At 47.5% G+C, this 20,750-nt stretch overlaps 1 protein-coding gene across 3 annotated transcripts in view; it reads right to left on the bottom strand.

Moving 5' to 3' along the window:
* The window catches only part of ncam2 (neural cell adhesion molecule 2), a 335,099-nt gene that overhangs the window by 60,204 nt on the left and 254,145 nt on the right, over window positions 1-20,750 (bottom strand). For all 3 annotated transcript variants that reach the window (XM_079495445.1, XM_079495443.1, XM_079495444.1), the window contains exons 6-9: window positions 17,944-18,061; window positions 8,836-9,008; window positions 4,104-4,249; window positions 1,002-1,152 (exon numbers count right to left, since the gene is read on the bottom strand). In XM_079495445.1, the coding sequence (XP_079351571.1) occupies window positions 1,002-1,152; window positions 4,104-4,249; window positions 8,836-9,008; window positions 17,944-18,061 (588 nt within the window). The remainder of the gene's footprint in view (window positions 1-1,001; window positions 1,153-4,103; window positions 4,250-8,835; window positions 9,009-17,943; window positions 18,062-20,750) is intronic.

The following is a 20,750-nucleotide window of genomic DNA, read 5'->3' as shown; positions in this document are numbered from 1 at the left end:
CCGGGTGCTTGTGAAATTCCATTCAATATCTACCATCCATGGGACTTATTTCTAAAAAAATAACCATTTAAAATATTCCTTGCTACAAATCCAGTCTGTCTATCACTTTTCCACTTTGCGTGCGCTTATATAAGTGTTGCACACATAGCGTCCTATAGCTGATTTTGGTGCCCTATGCAAATCTTTTGACGGCGTCTCTCTCCCCCTGAAGCGTTCTTCTGTGGCTGGGAGGCAGTGGTGGGAAGTACATTTACATGTACTGTAAGTACAATTTTGAGGTATTATTACTTTATTTCCAATACTTTTACTTCTACTCCACTACATCTCGCATCCAAATATTGTACTTTTACTGAAAAATGTAGTTACTTGTTACTATAACATTTAGACCGTTTGAAAATAGCCGATACAAGCTCACAGTGCTTATACAATTGAAAACTTTACATTGAACATTCTGCACAATGAATACTTTTACTATAGTACAGAAGTATTGGCTTCAAAATGTACTTAAAGTACATTTTGAAGCCAATACTTCTGTACTTTTTTACTCATGTAAATGTTGATTTACGGACTTTTACTTGTAAGAGAGTATTTCTATATTGCAGTATTGATACTTTTACTTAAGTCAAAATTTTTTCCAGCGCTGCTGGCATGCAGGCCCCACTTATTGAGAGGAGGGTTGGCATCTTGTGGAAGCATCATATGCTGAGACAGCATGGATACTGATAGTGGGGGGGCATAGATTCGCTCACCAAACGAGGAGAGCGCCGCGCTGTACTCACCACATCCGCTGCCCTCAGCAAGTTGTCAGCCCAGGGAGTTGTCTGTCTACCGTATATATGGCCTCGGCCCAACACCGCATGCAATCCTTTATTTCCTTTCACACATTTGAGGTGTGATGCATGTATGGATGTATTTATTAGGAATGCGACCACGCCAGATGTCAGGCTGGTGTACTAGTACTCACACTCAATGTCCAGATGTCAGGCTGGTGTACTACTCACACTCAATGTCCAGGAACATGCTCTTCTGATGGCCGCCGATCCTGCTGAGTGCCTCACAGTCCAGCCGGCCCACGTCGGCCATCTGCACGTCACTGATGGTCAGCGTGGACTTCCCATGGCGGCCGCGGACTTCAAAACGGCCATCTTTGCTCTGAACACACGCGCACGCACGCACGCACGTGGCCACACGCACACATGCACGCATGCACATGCACGCATGCACATGCACGCACGCACGCACGCACGCACACACGCACACACGCACACCATCACACGTACAATTATATTCCAGTACAATTATATTCCAGTAAGTTTACTGGGCCAGAACAGCGTTTCCACAGCTCTGGCAAACCAGATCTGGGCCATAAAAGAAATTCATTGCTCCAAGTGGGACGAATGTAGTGGATTATGTGGGCCATAACTGGCTGGACCAATTTTGCTATGTGGGTAGCTTAGAGTTGGTGTTGAACATGATAACTATATTGTTCATTTTCGAGCACTTTGAGTGCTTTATACGTAGGTATACTTTGAACATTAACTCTCCTTCTGCTTTAGATTGAGTCATCAATCCATCGATCTCATAAAGCTGTGGATTTACCCTCAAGGTCTTTACATCTGTATGAAGACAGATTGTACCAATTTGGGCAAACGGGTCAATTAAGAGTGAAATAGTGCAGTCACTCCTGTAATCGATGAACGCTCGTAAATGAGCCAATGCACCTTGGGAGTTTCCCCGTTCCGCACGCCACCTTGTCGACCGTGGCCACTTGTTCCTCACTTATCACCCAGAGAAACTGACACACCATGTAGTAGCTTTTCACTTGACTGAGACTTTTACTGCAGTATTGCATACATCAGTGCTATTGAACAGCCTTTACGTCTGTGTGTTGGCTGAAAACATATTGAACCAATGAAAAGTATTAAAAGGCGCTTCGGACAAAACCTCTTAACTCCATTGGACACTTAAAATGTCTGCTAAAACAGCTAACTCCACCACCTGTCCCCCTCTCATGCAAGTAATTGACAAAAGTCACCACACAACTTTGATGCAGCAGTATTGCTTTGTTTTCAAAATATATGGGTTTTTTTATTTCTGAAAAGTTGACCAAACAGGGTCCCACAAATCCGCAATTTCTGACTGTGTGTGTATGTTTTTTCTTTTTTGTCTGTCATATCAATATCCCTTTATTATCAACCAAAAAGAAAACCCTTGCTGTAAATGAGCAATAGTGATATTTATTCTATTCCCTTCTGGGCAGTATGAACTATTACGTTACATGAAGGCTGACCAAAGCAGATTTAAATTCAATATCTGACTGTCTTGGATTCTCAGTGCTATAGCCTACAATAAAGGATTTAAATGAGTCGCCTCAAGGTAACTTATGTTTACAACGAGAGGGACTGAAAAAGAGACTACAAAAAAGGGACTACAAAAAAGAAATGAAAATGGAAATGTGCTCCTGCTAGCTTTGTAGGCTCTACTACTCTTCAACATCAGTTCTGTTATTATTCATAGTCACAGAGCAGTAATGTGGTTTCTGATACGAGTACCACGAGAATACATAAGATATGAAATCTATATGTGCTTGTCTGTTGAAGGTTGTTTGAACAGTGAGCAACGTGATCGCACATCAAGGGCTTGAGTGACACGCCGGCGCGTGGACACTTTAGATAACGCCATGCAGGAATACCGACCAGCGCAAGCTGTCGCGTGTTTCCATGGTAACAGTTATAATACCTCACAAAAGGGAATTACCCTTTTCATTTAATTATCTGGAGAGACCAACACTGGATGCATCGACGAGCATGCAAATCCAAACGCATCGTGTTACATCAGTGGTTCTCAAACTTCTTTTAATTTGTTATTACATTTTTATCCCACAATATTTGTAACCCATTGTTTTCACCCAGTGTCAATTGTCTAGTGTAGTCCTGGGCAGTGGGCACTACACTTCCTCTGCCAACGTGAGGAGAGCAAAGGACTGACCTCATGCTTCCTTCTATGCATGAGGAGTCCAAGCCGCTTCTTTTCACCTGACAAGTGGATGTAGCCCATGGAAGGAACACGTTAATCAAACTTTTTCCTTTCCCCTCCATCAGTGACCAGGGGGAGGCAGTATAGAGACCAGGATTACTGTATGTTTCGTGTGAGGGTACCTACACTATGGCAGTGGTTCTCAACGTTTTTCATGTCAAGGACCCCCAAATCCACATTTATTAGTCTGCGGACCCCCATTTGAAAATATATGCCAAGGACCCCCTAAGAGATGATTTTGATGACTCTAGCATTGATTTACCCCCAGTTTGACATGCGTTAGGCTACGGATCCCCATTTAATGGAATTTATATCTATGGCACCCCAATTTATATTGTGAAATCAATGTTAATCTAACTCTGAGAGTGTACACATGGAACCAAATGGACCCTAACGGGCCGGTCTATTTGGATCCATCCAGAGTGTACACATGGAACCAAATGGACCCTAACGGGCCGGGTCTATTTGGATCCCTTTGTACACTCTCAGAGTTGCAGATCCATAAAAGTCCATTTGGTTCCTAACTATCATTTAGCTGGGGACCCCCTGGAACTCCCTCAAGGACCCCTGGAGGTCCCCGGACCCTACTTTTTTGGCCGAGGACCCCCGGAAATGCTTTGGCAATGTCTCGGGACCCCCGCCCCGCCCCCTCCCGACCCCCAATATAAATTGACTGCTACAATAACCTTAATAAATACTGAAACCAGATATACATTAGAGAAGGTGTATGCATGTACTATGTGTACTAAATAATTTGGGGACACCCCAAAATTATTTAGCGACCCCCCTGAGGGGTCGCGACCCACAGGTTGAGAACCCCATGCCCTATAGGGACACGGGCAGAACATGCAAACTCCACACAGAAAAGCCCTATCGCCAACCACGCCTAGGGTATGAGCACTGATGACACAAGGAGAGAACGCGCCCGCACATCGTCCCCAGCGGGAATCGAACCCAGGACCTTCTATAGCTGTGAGGCGATAGCCCCTTATACTTGAGTAAAACATGATGAGAGTACTTTTTCCACCACTGTTTGTTCACACACCCCAACCTTTCCACACACATACCTTGTCTCCGTGGGTGAAGGTGTGTCCGTCGCTGGCTCTCCTCCAGGAGATGTCAGGCATGGGTTCTCCCTCGGACACGCAGGAGATCATGGCTGCACTGCCCTCCACCGCCGTCACGTTACGGAGCTGAGTGATGTGAGGCTGGACTGGAGGATGGAGAGAGAGAGAGAGAGAGAGAGAGAGAGAGAGAGAGAGAGAGAGAGAGAGAGAGAGAGAGAGCATGGTCAAGAGTAGTGTTGTAGTCGATTCCGAGTCAAGACCGAGTGTGGGAGGAGGCCGATTCAAACCAACGGGAGGCAAGACCGAGTGTGGGAGGAGGTCGATTCAAAGTCGAGACTGAGGCTGAGATCAACGGGAGGCAAGACCGAGTCGAGGTCGAGTCGGTACGAGATAGGTACAGAACAACATATAGCTGTCTATAAGCGCCAGACAGCTCTCTTATGTTAATATACTGCGAGACATGAATGCAGTCAGTGTGTTATTGTATAAAACGAAACCATGTATTTATATTGGCCACATGATATTTAGAACCCTAAACAAACATTAATAGTCCATAGACTTGGCTGCCTTATGATGTAATTTAAAAAGCCATGCATTGGAGGGGCTAGCGCCAAAAAAGAAAAGTTTAAAAATACCATAGACCTATGATGCTCTCGTATTTAAAAAAAAAGTTAACATCTTAACATGTTCTTATTAATACTCTTGTCGCTTCAAGACAGACTCATTAAACATTCTGACAGATCTTCCGACAAACACTTGGAGATTGTCAGCCATTTCAGACTTTTAAGTTTAAGCCAACTTTTGGCATCATCACGGTCCATGGACGACGCACTCCCCCATGGGTACTTTGTTTACTTGCTCGTCGTCACCGGAGGAAAACCCAGGACTGCACAGCCCGGCAGAGAAAACAACAAACCTCCTCTGCCCGTAGCATTCTGCTAGCCAAATGTTCAGTCCCTCCAAAATGATCTAAACAAGCTGCACGCACAGATTAAACACCAGCGGGAAATGAGGTACTTCTGTGTTCTCTGGCATTCAATGAGACACGCATGGCTGGAGTCCAGCATGCCCGTCACTCCACGGTCCAGCATGCTGGACCGTTTCCCCGCTCGGTTCTGGACCGTTTCCCCGGTCGGTTCTTCAAACTTCCAGCTGCTGACCAACACAGTTAGACATTTCTACCTCCCGAGACAGTTCAGCTCAGTCTTTGCTCAGGCGTGGAGTGGACGAACTGAATAAGATACACATATTAATGGTACATACATAGTTATGTACATTACTCATAATTCACCACCACATAATCTCCACTTTCTTTCTTCCTCAAGGTGTGTGTGTGTGTGTGTGTCCACAGTAAAGTCTCACGTCGATCGGACCAATGGTGCCGGAGATGTCCACAGACAGGGGCGGGACCAAACATTCTCGTCCACGCCTTAGGCCTGGCGGAGACGAGTTGTTCCGCATCCAGAAGGCCATTAAGAGAAGTACTGTTAGACTCTGTAGCAGCTGTACTTCCCCCAAGCAATACGGTTTTTTGAATGACGAGACCAAAAGTAGTTGCTGCAACAACAAGCTGTAACTCAAGCTGGGAGGAGAAAACCTTCGATCCTCACCGAGAGCGCTCAACAAAGGGCTGCTCTTCTGGCAGCAGCTGAATAGATTCTGAAAACTGGTCCAGTTCGACCGCGGTCCAGTCCACCCACATCATCACTCTTATTGGTGGCAGGGCATTGTTTGGCAATAGCCTGGAAATTAGCATTAGAAGATCAGCAAATGATCAGACCTTTAATTGAATTGCCATAGTTAGAACACTTGTTTTACCATCCACTATCTCAGTTGCATTAACAACGTATTAGCCAGCTAAGCAGTTTGGTGTCTTTATATTTAATAGATTTAATGAATGTCCACAAAGGCAATTAAAGCACTTGTCTGTGGAGAGTATAGCTTTGCTATGGTAGTAATTCTTAGCATTCTTGCTGAGATACTGGAATAGCTTGGCTACCAATTACTGTATCCATGACAGCCAACATTCTGCAGCAAGACTATTTTTTGACCTAAACTCAAACTGAATTTTAATACTTGTAATGCGAGTGGTGGCACCTCAGATATTATTAGGCTACTTACTGGAATCGTGCACAAGCAGGACTGACATTTCTTACTTTCATACGTAATTCTAGGCTGTCGTTTGTTAGCAGGGGCAATATGCATGTGCACGTACACAATACATACATAGCAAGCACATCAGCTTTTGTACAGTACATTCCCTGTGCCCCTCCCCCGCACGGGCTGTCAAGGACAATAAAACTAACTTACAGCTACACCCCATACCTCCCGTTGCAAAACAAAACTCCCCCTGTTACCTTCATTAAACTGTACATTCTGAAGAACGAGTGCTTCTCTCGACTTGACACGTTGTTGATGAATGGCGTATAAATCTCCATGTAATTTCACGGTGGCGGGAGAAGAGAACTACAGCTCAGAGCTTCATGAAAATAATAATTACAAACTGTTTTTGTGTATGAGGATCTCATATTCGGTGTTTCAGTAAATGAAATGCGATATCTCTTTTGAAATTAAATGAATCACATTGATGACATTGCTCGCATTCCAGGATGCATTTCTATCCAATGGGAATCAAGCAGGCGATATAATATTTTATTTTGTTTTGTTTTGATCAACGCAGTGCTGTATACGTCAGTGATTTAAGGTGACATAAATGCAACGCGTATAGCTCATAAACCTTTCAAGCCCCAAGGGGTGGCTCATCTATCATCTCATCTATCCACCACTATGGAACATATATTGTACCACAATAATACAACAGCAAGAGTGTCATGTTCCCAAAAAGCCATACAGATTTTGGTGCCTTTACTTTACTTGAGTATTTCAAATTTCCAGTACTTTTATTTCTACTCCACTACAGGCAAATAATCCAAATATTGTATTTTTACTCCACCACATGTATTTAAAACCTTAGCTACTAGTTGCTTTGTAAATTTTGATTATTATTACAAAACAGAGTAACCACTACAGCGCTATACCTTTAAAACAGAGTAACCACTACAGCGCTATACCTTTAAAACAGAGTAACCACTACAGCGCTATACCTTTAAAACAGAGTAACCACTACAGCGCTATACCTTTAAAACAGAGTAACCACTACAGCGCTATACCTTTAAAACAGAGTAACCACTACAGCGCTATACCTTTCGGCCATTTGAAAATAGCCGATCTACAAGCATTCTGCGACATTCTGCATAATGAGCACTTTGTACTTTTGTTACTTATATTTTGAATTGATACCAATACACTTTTGCACTTTTACTCAAGTATACATTTTGAATCCGCTGTTAGGCCTCACTCAGACCTTTACTGCATTGCTGTATGCTTGTTGGATGAATGTTGTGTAGTGTCATGGCCGCCCCAATGCATTTCCAATGGGAGTCACATGGTTTGACACAACATTTGTGTTGTATGAGGGGGAGGGGCGCAGTCGAAACACAGCCGAAAGCCATACAACAGCTTGTAGTCCAAAATGTGGACTACAAACCATGTGACTTCCATTGGAAATGCATTGGGGCGGCCATGACACTACACAACATTCATCCAACAAGCATACAGCAATGCAGTAAAGGTCTGAGTGAGGCCTTACAAGTAACAGCAGTATTGATACTTAAAACATTTGAGTAGCTTTTCCCACCACTGCACGGGAAGCTTCCCTTACCAAACACTTTGAGGAGGAGCTACACGGGAGGCTTCCCTTACCAAACACTTTGAGGAGGAGCTACACGGGAGGCTTCCCTTACCAAACACTTTGAGGAGGAGCTCTCTACACGGGAGGCTTCCCTTACCAAACACTTTGAGGAGGAGCTACACGGGAGGCTTCCCTTACCAAACACTTTGAGGAGGAGCTCTCTACACGGGAGGCTTCCCTTACCAAACACTTTGAGGAGGATCTCTCTACACGGGAGGCTTCCCTTACCAAACACTTTGAGGAGGATCTCTCTACACGGGAGGCTTCCCTTACCAAACACTTTGAGGAGGATCTCTCTACACGGGAGGCTTCCCTTACCAAACACTTTGAGGAGGATCTCTCTACACGGGAGGCTTCCCTTACCAAACACTTTGAGGAGGAGCTACACGGGAGGCTTCCCTTACCAAACACTTTGAGGAGGAGCTCTCTACACGGGAGGCTTCCCTTACCAAACACTTTGAGGAGGAGCTCTCTACACGGGAGGCTTCCCTTACCAAACACTTTGAGGAGGAGCTCTCTACACGGGAGGCTTCCCTTACCAAACACTTTGAGGAGGATCTCTCTACACGGGAGGCTTCCCTTACCAAACACTTTGAGGAGGATCTCTCTACACGGGAGGCTTCCCTTACCAAACACTTTGAGGAGGAGCTACACGGGAGGCTTCCCTTACCAAACACTTTGAGGAGGAGCTCTCTACACGGGAGGCTTCCCTTACCAAACACTTTGAGGAGGAGCTCTCTACACGGGAGGCTTCCCTTACCAAACACTTTGAGGAGGAGCTCTCTACACGGGAGGCTTCCCTTACCAAACACTTTGAGGAGGAGCTACACGGGAGGCTTCCCTTTCCAAACACTTTGAGGAGGAGCTCTCTACACGGGAGGCTTCCCTTACCAAACACTTTGAGGAGGAGCTCTCTACACGGGAGGCTTCCCTTACCAAACACTTTGAGGAGGAGCTCTCTACACGGGAGGCTTCCCTTACCAAACACTTTGAGGAGGAGCTCTCGCTCCTGGGAGCCGGCCTTGTTGGTGGCTCTGCAGGTGTAGGTGCCTCCGTCCTCCTGGCGGATGCCGTGGATGGTCAGAGTGCTCCGCCCAGCCTCCAGACCCAAGATCACGTACTTCTCCTGCTGCTGCTGCAGCTGCTGACCTCTCCTGGACAACACGAGAAAGACAAGGAAGTGATCATCATCATCATCATCATTTATTTTAATAAAAGGGTGAACCCTTATTCTTTTGTATTTTTGTATCCCAGAATTTTTGTAACCAGTTTATTTTCACCCAGTGACAATTTTCTAATGCAGTGGTTTTCAACCAGTGGTCCTTGAGGGGGTTCCATGATGGTCCCCAGCTAAATGATGGAGAGTTAACCAAATGGACCCTTATTAGATATTTAACCCGTATACAGTATTATCTTTAACTCTTGAGTGTAAAATGAAACCATTTGGTTTCATTTTACACTCTCAAGAGTAAAATTATTGTTAAACATCTACATTACTTAATTTAAAAGAAGTATAATAATGGGCCTTGATATGAAAAGGGTTGAAAATCAGTGATCTAATGTAATCCTGGGAGCTACATTCCCGCTGCCGCTTCCTTTCCCCTCCATCAGGCGCCCCGGCTGGCCAGCGGGAGGCAGTATAGAGACCAGGATTGTGAGGCTCCCTACATGGGGAGAACATGCAAACTCCACACAGAAAGGCCCTTTCGCCAACCTCACCATGAGGATGGTGAGGAGGAGAGAACACGCACCCAGCGGGAATTCGAACCCAGAACCTTCTAGCTGTGAGGAGACTGTGCCACCGTGCCCCCCTTTCTGGAACCCTTATTTTCAATCTCCTTCATCTTTTTTTAGTTTTTATGATGATTTGAATTGTGTTTTATTTTTCATGTAGATCCAAAATAATTCAAATGTGCGTGTCTGGAACAAAATCTTTTCAGATGGGGGGGCAGCCAAATACAGATTGTCTTTTCATTCATCATTCGATAAAATTCGCACAGAAACCTTGTACATTGTTCAATCTCCTTCATCTTTTTTTAGTTTTTATGATGATTTGAATTGTGTTTTATTTTTCATGTCATGACAATGAATTGATTGAATACCGAAATATTTTCGGAGATCCCTTTGGTCGTGTGTTTGACTGTACCCTGTACCGTTTACATTTATACCAATAACGTATTCAATCAATCAATCAATCAATGGTGCCGAGTTAGACATATGACAAATACGAAAAAATGCAAAATGAGCACAAAAATACAATATAGCAGCACTAATTAACCGAATGTGACAAGTTGTCAGTGGCTTATATTAGCTGCTATATTTTATTTGTTTATTTCTATTGTGTCACAGCTGTCTTGTTGTCACTGACAACAAGACAGCTGTGACAGCACATTTAGGTGCTGTGACACCTAAATGTGACAACTGTCTGAAAACTGATGGAACAAACAAGCTGTTCTGTAGTGACAATCATTTACACGGATAGTTCATGTTACGGTTCTATGATTTTATTACTTTTGGAGATTACACAATTATATGGGAATTAAATTACATCATACATGCACGCACGCACACTGGAACTGTTGTATATTTTCAATGAATTTAGTACAAAACTCGATTAATTTAGTACAACAACAGGACCCCAATGGAAACAAGAAATGCACTCTCTCGAGATGCCAACTTGTGCCCTGCACACAAGTAGGCCATGTATGGCCTATACGTGTGCGCAAGCAGAGCACGCCATGAAGTGCGCTCACCACTGCTGGTACGACTGCTGCTCTGAGTCCTAGAGCTCTCTGCTGTCTGGGTAAGACTGCTACTCTGAGTCCTAGAGCTCTCTGCTGTCTGGGTAAATCTGCTACTCTGAGTCCTAGAGCTCTCTGCTGTCTGTCTGGGTACGACTGCTGCTCTGAGTCCTAGAGCTCTCTGCTGTCTGGGTACGACTGCTGCTCTGAGTCCTAGAGCTCTCTGCTGTCTGTCTGGGTACGACTGCTGCTCTGAGTCCTAGAGCTCTCTGCTGTCTGTCTGGGTAAGACTGCTGCTCTGAGTCCTAGAGCTCTCTGCTGTCTGTCTGGGTAAGACTGCTACTCTGAGTCCTAGAGCTCTCTGCTGTCTGGGTAAGACTGCTGCTCTGAGTCCTAGAGCTATCTGCTGTCTGGGTACGACTGCTGCTCTGAGTCCTAGAGCTCTCTGCTGTCTGTCTGGGTACGACTGCTGCTCTGAGTCCTAGAGCTCTCTGCTGTCTGGGTAAGACTGCTGCTCTGAGTCCTAGAGCTCTCTGCTGTCTGGGTACGACTGCTGCTCTGAGTCCTACAGCTCTCTGCTGTCTGGGTACGACTGCTGCTCTGAGTCCTAGAGCTCTCTGCTGTCTGTCTGGGTACGACTGCTGCTCTGAGTCCTAGAGCTCTCTGCTGTCTGTCTGGGTATGACTGCTACTCTGAGTCCTAGAGCTCTCTGCTGTCTGTCTGGGTACGACTGCTGCTCTGAGTCCTAGAGCTCTCTGCTGTCTGTCTGGGTAAGACTGCTGCTCTGAGTCCTAGAGCTCTCTGCTGTCTGTCTGGGTACGACTGCTGCTCTGAGTCCTAGAGCTCTCTGCTGTCTGTCTGGGTAAGACTGCTGCTCTGAGTCCTAGAGCTCTCTGCTGTCTGGGTATGACTGCTGCTCTGAGTCCTAGAGCTCTCTGCTGTCTGGGTAACTTGGGTAAGACTGCTGATGTATAGTGCTGAAGTGGGTAATGTATGATTTGTAATAATAATCCAAATCTACAAAGTAACTAGAGGGAAAAGCTGTCAAATGTAGTGGAGTAAAAGTACAATATTTGGATCTGAGATCAGCGTTGATGTATATCCGTTCTCCCCATGCTGTGAAGCCCCCATGCTGAAAGGAAACCACACACACACTGAGAGGACATGCAAGTGGGAGCTCTCGAGGGAGGAGGAGGAGGAGGAGGAGGAGGAGGAGGGAGGCGACGTCAAAAGAAAAGTGTTTACATCCAGGGTGATTCTGTGATTTGTATCTCCTGCAGCGACTGTGTGTGTGTGTGTGTGTGTGTGTGTGTGCGTGCGTGCGTGCGTGCGTGCGTGTCATCATGTGCCATCTTTTTTTCCCTCTGTGTGTTAAGCATGTGCAGCAGTTATATCTGGTTGGACCATATAATGTAACCTAATTCTGATCAGTGTTTGGGTCTATTGTATTGCGCCTCTTGTGCAGATCCAAATAAAATAATTCAAATGTGCGTGTCTGGAACAAAATCTTTTCAGATGGGGGGGGCAGCCAAATACAAATTGTCTTTTCATTCATCATTCGATAACATTCGCACAGAAACCTTGTACATTGTTTCGCAGGACAAAACAGAACTGAGTCAGCAGCAGCGAGGGTGATTTTGTGGTTGAAAACAGACAAAATAAAAAGGAAATATAATATTTGGTCCCGCAGGTAAAGAGCGAGGAGACAGTTTCACCTGCTGAGCAAGGACCTGTGGAATTATCCACATCGTTTCAAGGTTCATTTCAGTGGCCCGGCCGCCCGGGTTTGATGATTTGCTAGCAATACTGGAGTCACATATTAAAAAGAAAACCAATTTCCGCAACTCAATTGATGCTGAACAGCGACCGGCATACACACGTGCGCACACACTCACGCGCGCATGCACGCATACACACACACACACACACACACACACACACACACACACACGCATGCACGCGCGCACACACACACACCCACCTTGAAACACAAAATAGAGACTGGAAGTTGACAGATGCAGAAAAAAGAAAAAGAAAAAACGTAGTGCAATATATATTGAACCTGATCTGAAATATTGGGACGACAGTTCCAGAGGCAGGTGTGTGTGTGTGTGTGTGTGTAAACATGACACGACAATGTGAGGTTGTATTTATTTTTTTAACATGCAATGATTTTGGACGAGAAATACTGACTGAAGTGTGTGAGAGGCTGAAACGTCCACAGCCATTAAACAACAGAGCGGAGTGGTAGACGCAACAAGGGCACGGTAATGTGAAAATAAATCACGCGTGGCAGAAGGTATACCTCAAAGGTTTCAACCCCCATGAACCCTTAGCCTAGCATCCCAATGGGGCTCGATGCACACAGAATACATCTTCCTACTCCCGGGCCCCTTCCCTATACTTCCTCCTCCCGGGCCCCTTCCCTATACTTCCTACTCCCGGGCCCCTTCCCTATACTTCCTCCTCCCGGGCCCCTTCCCTATACTTCCTCCTCCCGGGCCCCTTCCCTATACTTCCTACTCCCGGGCCCCTTCCCTATACTTCCTCCTCCCGGGCCCCTTCCCTATACTTCCTCCTCCCGGGCCCCTTCCCTATACTTCCTCCTCCCGGGCCCCTTCCCTATACTTCCTCCCTCCCGGGCCCCTTCCCTATACTTCCTCCTCCCAGGCCCCTTCCCTATACTTCCTACTCCCGGGCCCCTTCCCTATACTTCCTACTCCCAGGCCCCTTCCCTATACTTCCTCCTCCCGGGCCCCTTCCCTATACTTCCTCCTCCCGGGCCCCTTCCCTATACTTCCTACTCCCGGGCCCCTTCCCTATACTTCCTCCTCCCGGGCCCCTTCCCTATACTTCCTCCTCCCGGGACCCTTCCCTATACTTCCTTCACAGGACGTGTTACCGATGATACTAGGCTCTATTTCATTTAGTGTACGGTGGTTCACAAACTTTTTAATTTCAAGGACTCCAAAGAGTGTACAAATGTTATGTTGGCTCCATGTGCACACTCTCAGAATTACAAACCCATACAGGGCCATTTGGAACCCACTCAAGGACGCGTGATTATGAATCCCACCAACGTTCTAGGGTAGACCCGCCTCACCATGTGTCTGATTGGCTCCCGGGAAGGCATCGTTTTACTGAGGTTAGGCCGTTCGTGTTAGGTTTAGGGGGGTGCATACTTAGTTTAGACTAGTCATTGGTTAGACATGAGTTAAGGTTAGGTTTAGGTGTGCTGCCCTGTGGGAGGTTAGGTTTAGGGTGAGGGTTTGAGATAGGTTGTAGTTGTAGGACTAATGACTGGTCGCAAAAACGAGAACTGTCAATCACAACGACTACTGGCCAATCACAGCAGGGCTTTCCTAGAACTGAGGTGGGATACATAATAGCGCCTCAAGGACACCTTGTGACCCACTGGTGTAGCAGAGTGTTTCCAGTGAGCCAACATGCACAATAGCAACACCCTTGTCTCTGTTTGACCAGAATGGAACAGAGCCTTCATTGGCATCAGTGGTGGTAATGCCTGTGAAGGAAGTAGGGAAGGGGCCCGTGTTCCTGTGAAGGAAGTAGGGAAGGGGCCCGTGTTCCTGTGAAGGAAGTAGGGAAGGGGCCCGTGTTCCTGTGAAGGAAGTAGGGAAGGGGCCCGTGTTCCTGTGAAGGAAGTAGGGAAGGGGCCCGTGTTCCTGTGAAGGAAGTAGGGAAGGGGCCCGTGTTCCTGTGAAGGAAGTAGGGAAGGGGCCCGTGTTCCTGTGAAGGAAGTAGGGAAGGGGCCCGTGTTCCTGTGAAGGAAGTAGGGAAGGGGCCCGTGTTCCTGTGAAGGAAGTAGGGAAGGGGCCCGTGTTCTAGGAAGTAGGGAAGGGGCCCATGTTCCTGTGAAGGAAGTAGGGAAGGGGCCCGTGTTCTAGGAAGTAGGGAAGGGGCCCATGTTCCTGTGAAGGAAGTAGGGAAGGGGCCCGTGTTCCTGTGAAGGAAGTAGGGAAGGGGCCCGTGTTCCTGTGAAGGAAGTAGGGAAGGGGCCCGTGTTCCTGTGAAGGAAGTAGGGAAGGGGCCCGTGTTCCTGTGAAGGAAGTAGGGAAGGGGCCCGTGTTCCTGTGAAGGAAGTAGGGAAGGGGCCCGTGTTCCTGTGAAGGAAGTAGGGAAGGGGCCCGTGTTCTTAATGCCTGTGAAGGAAGTAGGGAAGGGGCCCGTGTTCCTGTGAAGGAAGTAGGGAAGGGGCCCGTGTTCTTTCATCAGTGGTGGTAATGCCTGTGAAGGAAGTAGGGAAGGGGCCCGTGTTCTAGGAAGTAGGGAAGGGGCCCGTGTTCTAGGAAGTAGGGAAGGGGCCCGTGTTCTAGGAAGTAGGGAAGGGGCCCGTGTTCTAGGAAGTAGGGAAGGGGCCCGTGTTCTAGGAAGTAGGGAAGGGGCCCGTGTTCTAGGAAGTAGGGAAGGGGCCCGTGTTCTAGGAAGTAGGGAAGGGGCCCGTGTTCTTTAATGCCTGTGAAGGAAGTAGGGAAGGGGCCCGTGTTCCTGTGAAGGAAGTAGGGAAGGGGCCCGTGTTCCTGTGAAGGAAGTAGGGAAGGGGCCCGTGTTCCTGTGAAGGAAGTAGGGAAGGGGCCCGTGTTCCTGTGAAGGAAGTAGGGAAGGGGCCCGTGTTCCTGTGAAGGAAGTAGGGAAGGGGCCCATGTTCTTAATGCCTGTGAAGGAAGTAGGGAAGGGGCCCGTGTTCTTTAGGAAGTAGGGAAGGGGCCCGTGTTCTTAATGCCTGTGAAGGAAGTAGGGAAGGGGCCCGTGTTCTTAATGCCTGTGAAGGAAGTAGGGAAGGGGCCCGTGTTCTTTAGGAAGTAGGGAAGGGGCCCGTGTTCTTAATGCCTGTGAAGGAAGTAGGGAAGGGGCCCGTGTTCTAGGAAGTAGGGAAGGGGCCCGTGTTCTTTAGGAAGTAGGGAAGGGGCCCGTGTTCTTAATGCCTGTGAAGGAAGTAGGGAAGGGGCCCGTGTTCCTGTGAAGGAAGTAGGGAAGGGGCCCGTGTTCTTAATGCCTGTGAAGGAAGTAGGGAAGGGGCCCGTGTTCTTAATGCCTGTGAAGGAAGTAGGGAAGGGGCCCGTGTTCTTTAAGGAAGTAGGGAAGGGGCCCGTGTTCTTTAAGGAAGTAGGGAAGGGGCCCGTGTTCTTAATGCCTGTGAAGGAAGTAGGGAAGGGGCCCGTGTTCTTTAAGGAAGTAGGGAAGGGGCCCGTGTTCTTAATGCCTGTGAAGGAAGTAGGGAAGGGGCCCGTGTTCTTTAAGGAAGTAGGGAAGGGGCCCGTGTTCTTTAAGGAAGTAGGGAAGGGGCCCGTGTTCTTAATGCCTGTGAAGGAAGTAGGGAAGGGGCCCGTGTTCTTTAAGGAAGTAGGGAAGGGGCCCGTGTTCTTAATGCCTGTGAAGGAAGTAGGGAAGGGGCCCGTGTTCTTTAAGGAAGTAGGGAAGGGGCCCGTGTTCTTAATGCCTGTGAAGGAAGTAGGGAAGGGGCCCGTGTTCTTTAAGGAAGTAGGGAAGGGGCCCGTGTTCTTTAAGGAAGTAGGGAAGGGGCCCGTGTTCTTAATGCCTGTGAAGGAAGTAGGGAAGGGGCCCGTGTTCTTTAAGGAAGTAGGGAAGGGGCCCGTGTTCTTAATGCCTGTGAAGGAAGTAGGGAAGGGGCCCGTGTTCTTTAAGGAAGTAGGGAAGGGGCCCGTGTTCTTAATGCCTGTGAAGGAAGTAGGGAAGGGGCCCGTGTTCTTTAAGGAAGTAGGGAAGGGGCCCGTGTTCTTAATGCCTGTGAAGGAAGTAGGGAAGGGGCCCGTGTTCTAGGAAGTAGGGAAGGGGCCCGTGTTCTTAATGCCTGTGAAGGAAGTAGGGAAGGGGCCCGTGTTCTAGGAAGTAGGGAAGGGGCCCGTGTTCTAGGAAGTAGGGAAGGGGCCCGTGTTCTAGGAAGTAGGGAAGGGGCCCGTGTTCTTTAAGGAAGTAGGGAAGGGGCCCGTGTTCTTAATGCCTGTGAAGGAAGTAGGGAAGGGGCCCGTGTTCTAGGAAGTAGGGAAGGGGCCCGTGTTCTTAATGCCTGTGAAGGAAGTAGGGAAGGGGCCCGTGTTCTAGGAAGTAGGGAAGGGGCCCGTGTTCTAGGAAGTAGGGAAGGGGCCCGTGTTCTAGGAAGTAGGGAAGGGGCCCGTGTTCTAGGAAGTAGGGAAGGGGCCCGTGTTCTAGGAAGTAGGGAAGGGGCCCGTGTTCTTAATGCCTGTGAAGGAAGTAGGGAAGGGGCCCGTGTTCTAGGAAGTAGGGAAGGGGCCCGTGTTCTAGGAAGTAGGGAAGGGGCCCGTGTTCTAGGAAGTAGGGAAGGGGCCCGTGTTCCTGTGAAGGAAGTAGGGAAGGGGCCCGTGTTCTTAATGCCTGTGAAGGAAGTAGGGAAGGGGCCCGTGTTCTTTCCAACATGGCCTGTGTGCATAGAGCCCATTCAGGCAAACATTCGGTGAAAATAGGCAAACGGTGGGCAGTACCAGGTCTTATGACTTAACTTAAGACCTGGAGGCGTGGTCAATGCTGTTTGGCCACTCAGAATAGCCAAATGGCATTGATCACGGCGAGCCACCCCGCGTCCGAAACGGTTGAGAAATGACAGATTTACCGTGTGGGGGTCCCTCTACTGTAGAGCTGAAATCACATATACAGTTAATGTGTGCGTGTGTGTTTGTGTGTGTGTTAGGTTGCGCACAGGTGGTGAAACACAACCATGCTGTTTTCGTGCTCAGACATACCCAGCCAGCCAGCCAGCCACCCACACACATAGTCACGGTTAAGGAAGTGGTTTGCACCACTTAAAAAACAAAAAACACATTGGCTTATTTAGACAAGACAGAAGAAACAGACAATGATATGAGCAGAGAAGGTGGACACACATCAAACCAGAGACCCTGAATCAAAGCAAGACCATAAATCTCCGCCTTGGTCTGTGGTGGTACGCGCCTTTACCGCTAGACCAGCAGTGCCCCGCCCGGCATCATTCATCTAGACCAGCAGTGCCCCGCCCGCATCATTACCGCTAGACCAGCAGTGCCCCGCCCCCCCGGCATCATTCAAATATTACAGGACCTCATGTTGGAGGAGATAAATATGTGTCAACACCTTTTGGTGTTAGCATTATGTTATGCTTTAGCTATTGAAAAATAGCAGATCTACAAGCTCATAGCGCGCCACCGAGTGGCGCGCTATGAGCTTGTAGGTCTGCTATTTTTGAAAAATCAAAGAACGACCGACATAGAAACATAGCTTTTTCAGAAAACTGTCAGGATGTAGAAGACATTTTTAGAATCTGATCTCAGGTCGAAATGGGTTAAAATAATAACAGGTTAAACGGAGTGCTACCAACCTGTGCCAGGTGACGTCGGGCTGAGGGGATCCAGACGTGATGCAGGTGAAGGTGACTGACTCCTGGTAGTCAGCGGTGGCGTTGAAGGACGGCTGGAACACTGACAGAACTGGAGGCACTGGAAGACAAGAGGGTCATAGTTACTAATAGCAGTTTCTTTTTTATACATTATAAATGTTTTAATCCCACGATTTTTGTAACCTATTTTTGTCAATTGTCTAGTGTAATCGTGGGCGCTATTCAGTATTTTAGCCGTGACGTGAGCGCCCCCTCCAGAGATACTTCCGGGTCCTACTTTTGTGTCGCTTTTGTGTCCCCATAGAGCTATACTGAGACGCTCCGTCGGACTAAATCTGAGATGAAAACAACCCCGAAAGTCTAATTTTACCGCTTTCCTCGCAACAACAAAGCTGCTGCTCTCCCAAATTTTGCTGTGACAGGCCGTCTGCCCCACACGGAATACTATCGCCATTTTATTTCATTGTGCCAACTAAATCCTCATTAATTGCAAACTAGATTCAACATACTCAACCCTGCACACATTCTAAATATGCACCCGAAATATTGTACTGAGCAAATGGACTGTTAACCACCTTCAATAATAATGATAATAATAGTCTTTATTGTCTCAACATCATATATTTTCTTTGTCATGGACACAAACATTAATAATTCTACTCGAGTTGGAAGCATTAAGACCCATTTTAACCCTCAATGGCTTCCTTTCTGAAAAATAACGTCATTGTAAAAAGATTCACGCGTTTAGATATTCTATTTACAATGAGATGCGGACGGGAGCTGGTGCCACTTGGACCCGGACGTAACGTAGGACTACAAAATGACGTCGGACTTAAATACTGAATATACTACCAACCTGGGGAGAGCAACGGACTGACCTCATGCTTCCTTCTATGCATGAGAGGTCCCAGTTCTTTTAAACCGACAGGGGGGAGTTTCCCCAGTTGGAGGGTACAGTACATTCCCTAGGGCAGGGGTTCTCAACGTTTTTGGCCGGGGACCCCCGGAAATGCTTTGGCAATGTCTCGGGACCCCCGCCCCGCCCCCTCCCGACCCCCAATATAAATTGACTACTACAATAACCTTAACCCATTTTGGGCGGGAACCCCTTTTGGTGTTTTAAGCATTATGTTATAATTTAGCTAATGAAAAATAGCAGATCTACAAGCTCATAGCGCGCCACCGAGTGGCGCGCTACGAGCTTGTAGGTCTGCTATTTTTGAAAAATCGTGAAAAAAAAGATCAAAAAATCTTTATTTTTTTATTTTTTTGAAAATAATTTGGGGACCCCCTAAAATAATTTGGCGACCCCCCGAGGGGTCGCGACCCACGGGTTGAGAACCCCTGCCCTAGGGCAGTGGTTCCCAAAGTGGGGTCCTTGAGGGAGTACCACGGGATCCCCAGCTATGATGGATAGTTAGGAACCAAATGGAACGGGTCCATTTGGTTCCATTTGTACACTCTGAGTTAAATTAACATTGATTGTACAATATAGATTGGGGGTCCCAGAGATAGAAAATGCCATTAAATGGGGGTCCGTAGACTAAGGAATGTCAAACTGGGGGTCCTTGAAATGAAACGGGAGAGGGACAAACTCCACACAAAGGCCCTTTAGCCAACCACCTAGGGGAAGGGCACTGATGACCTCAAATGAAGACCCTAACCCTAACCCTAACCCTAACCCTAACCCTTAGCCAACCACCTAGGGGAAGGGCACTGATGACCTCAAATGAAGACCCTAACCCTAACCCTAACCCTAACCCTTAGCCAACCACCTAGGGGAAGGGCACTGATGACCTCAAATGAAGACCCTAACCCTAACCCTAACCCTAACCCTAACCCTAACCCTTAGCCAACCACCTAGGGGAAGGGCACTGATGACCTCAAATGAAGACCCTAACCCTAACCCTAACCCTAACCCTTAGCCAACCACCTAGGGGAAGGGCACTGATGACCTCAAATGAAGACCCTAACCCTAACCCTAACCCTAACCCTAACCCTAACCCTTAGCCAACCACCTAGGGGAAGGGCACTGATGACCTCAAATGAAGACAGTGATGATGTCTAACTAGCCGTTTCTGAGGGCTGCAGTTCAGCTTATCAATATTGTTCTTCTTCTGACGATAGTAGTCAAAATCAGTCACCACTCACCAGAAATAGTTAATAGACAATTACTCAGTCAAGCTGTATCTACATACCACGGCAACCCAACATTTATCTCATGACACAGCCAGCCAGGCAGCCAGATAATCTACATAGATACAGTAGATAGCAAATACATAAATATAGAAACATGTATAAAAACCCATGGAGGAAACTCAGCTGATCAAACAATGTTCAGTAGCAGCAGTTCAAGCTCCAGGCAGTACAGTATGGAATAAATCCATCTGTGCTCCCCTGAGACTACAGCAGCCAAAGTAGTGTCCCTGCGTTCCAATCAGCTGCAGAGGTGTCATCTTATCCACAGGTCAAAGTTAAGCAGAGAGCTGGCCCAGTTGTCTCTGAGACAGACAGGAGCTCATGGTGACGAGGCAATGACAGCTATGCAGAAAGAGAGCTCAATAAATAGGACTCTCTTCATCTCTCGACTCATTCTCTCTCTCTCTCTCTCTGTCGCTCTCGCTCTCTCTCGCTCTCTCTCTCTCTCTCTCACTCTCTCCCTCCCTCGCTCTCTCTCTCTCTCTCTCGCTCTCTCCCTCCCTCGCTCTCTCGCTCTCTCTCTCTCTCTCTCCCTCCCTCGCTCTCTCGCTCTCTCTCCCTCGCTCTCTCTCTCTCTCTCTCTCCCTCCC

This window comes from Electrona antarctica (assembly GCF_951216825.1).
Source record: "Electrona antarctica genome assembly, chromosome: 24".
NCBI lineage: Eukaryota > Metazoa > Chordata > Actinopteri > Myctophiformes > Myctophidae > Electrona > Electrona antarctica.
The sequence above is the reverse complement of the archived record's forward strand: the minus strand, read 5'-3'. Positions and strand labels throughout refer to the sequence as shown.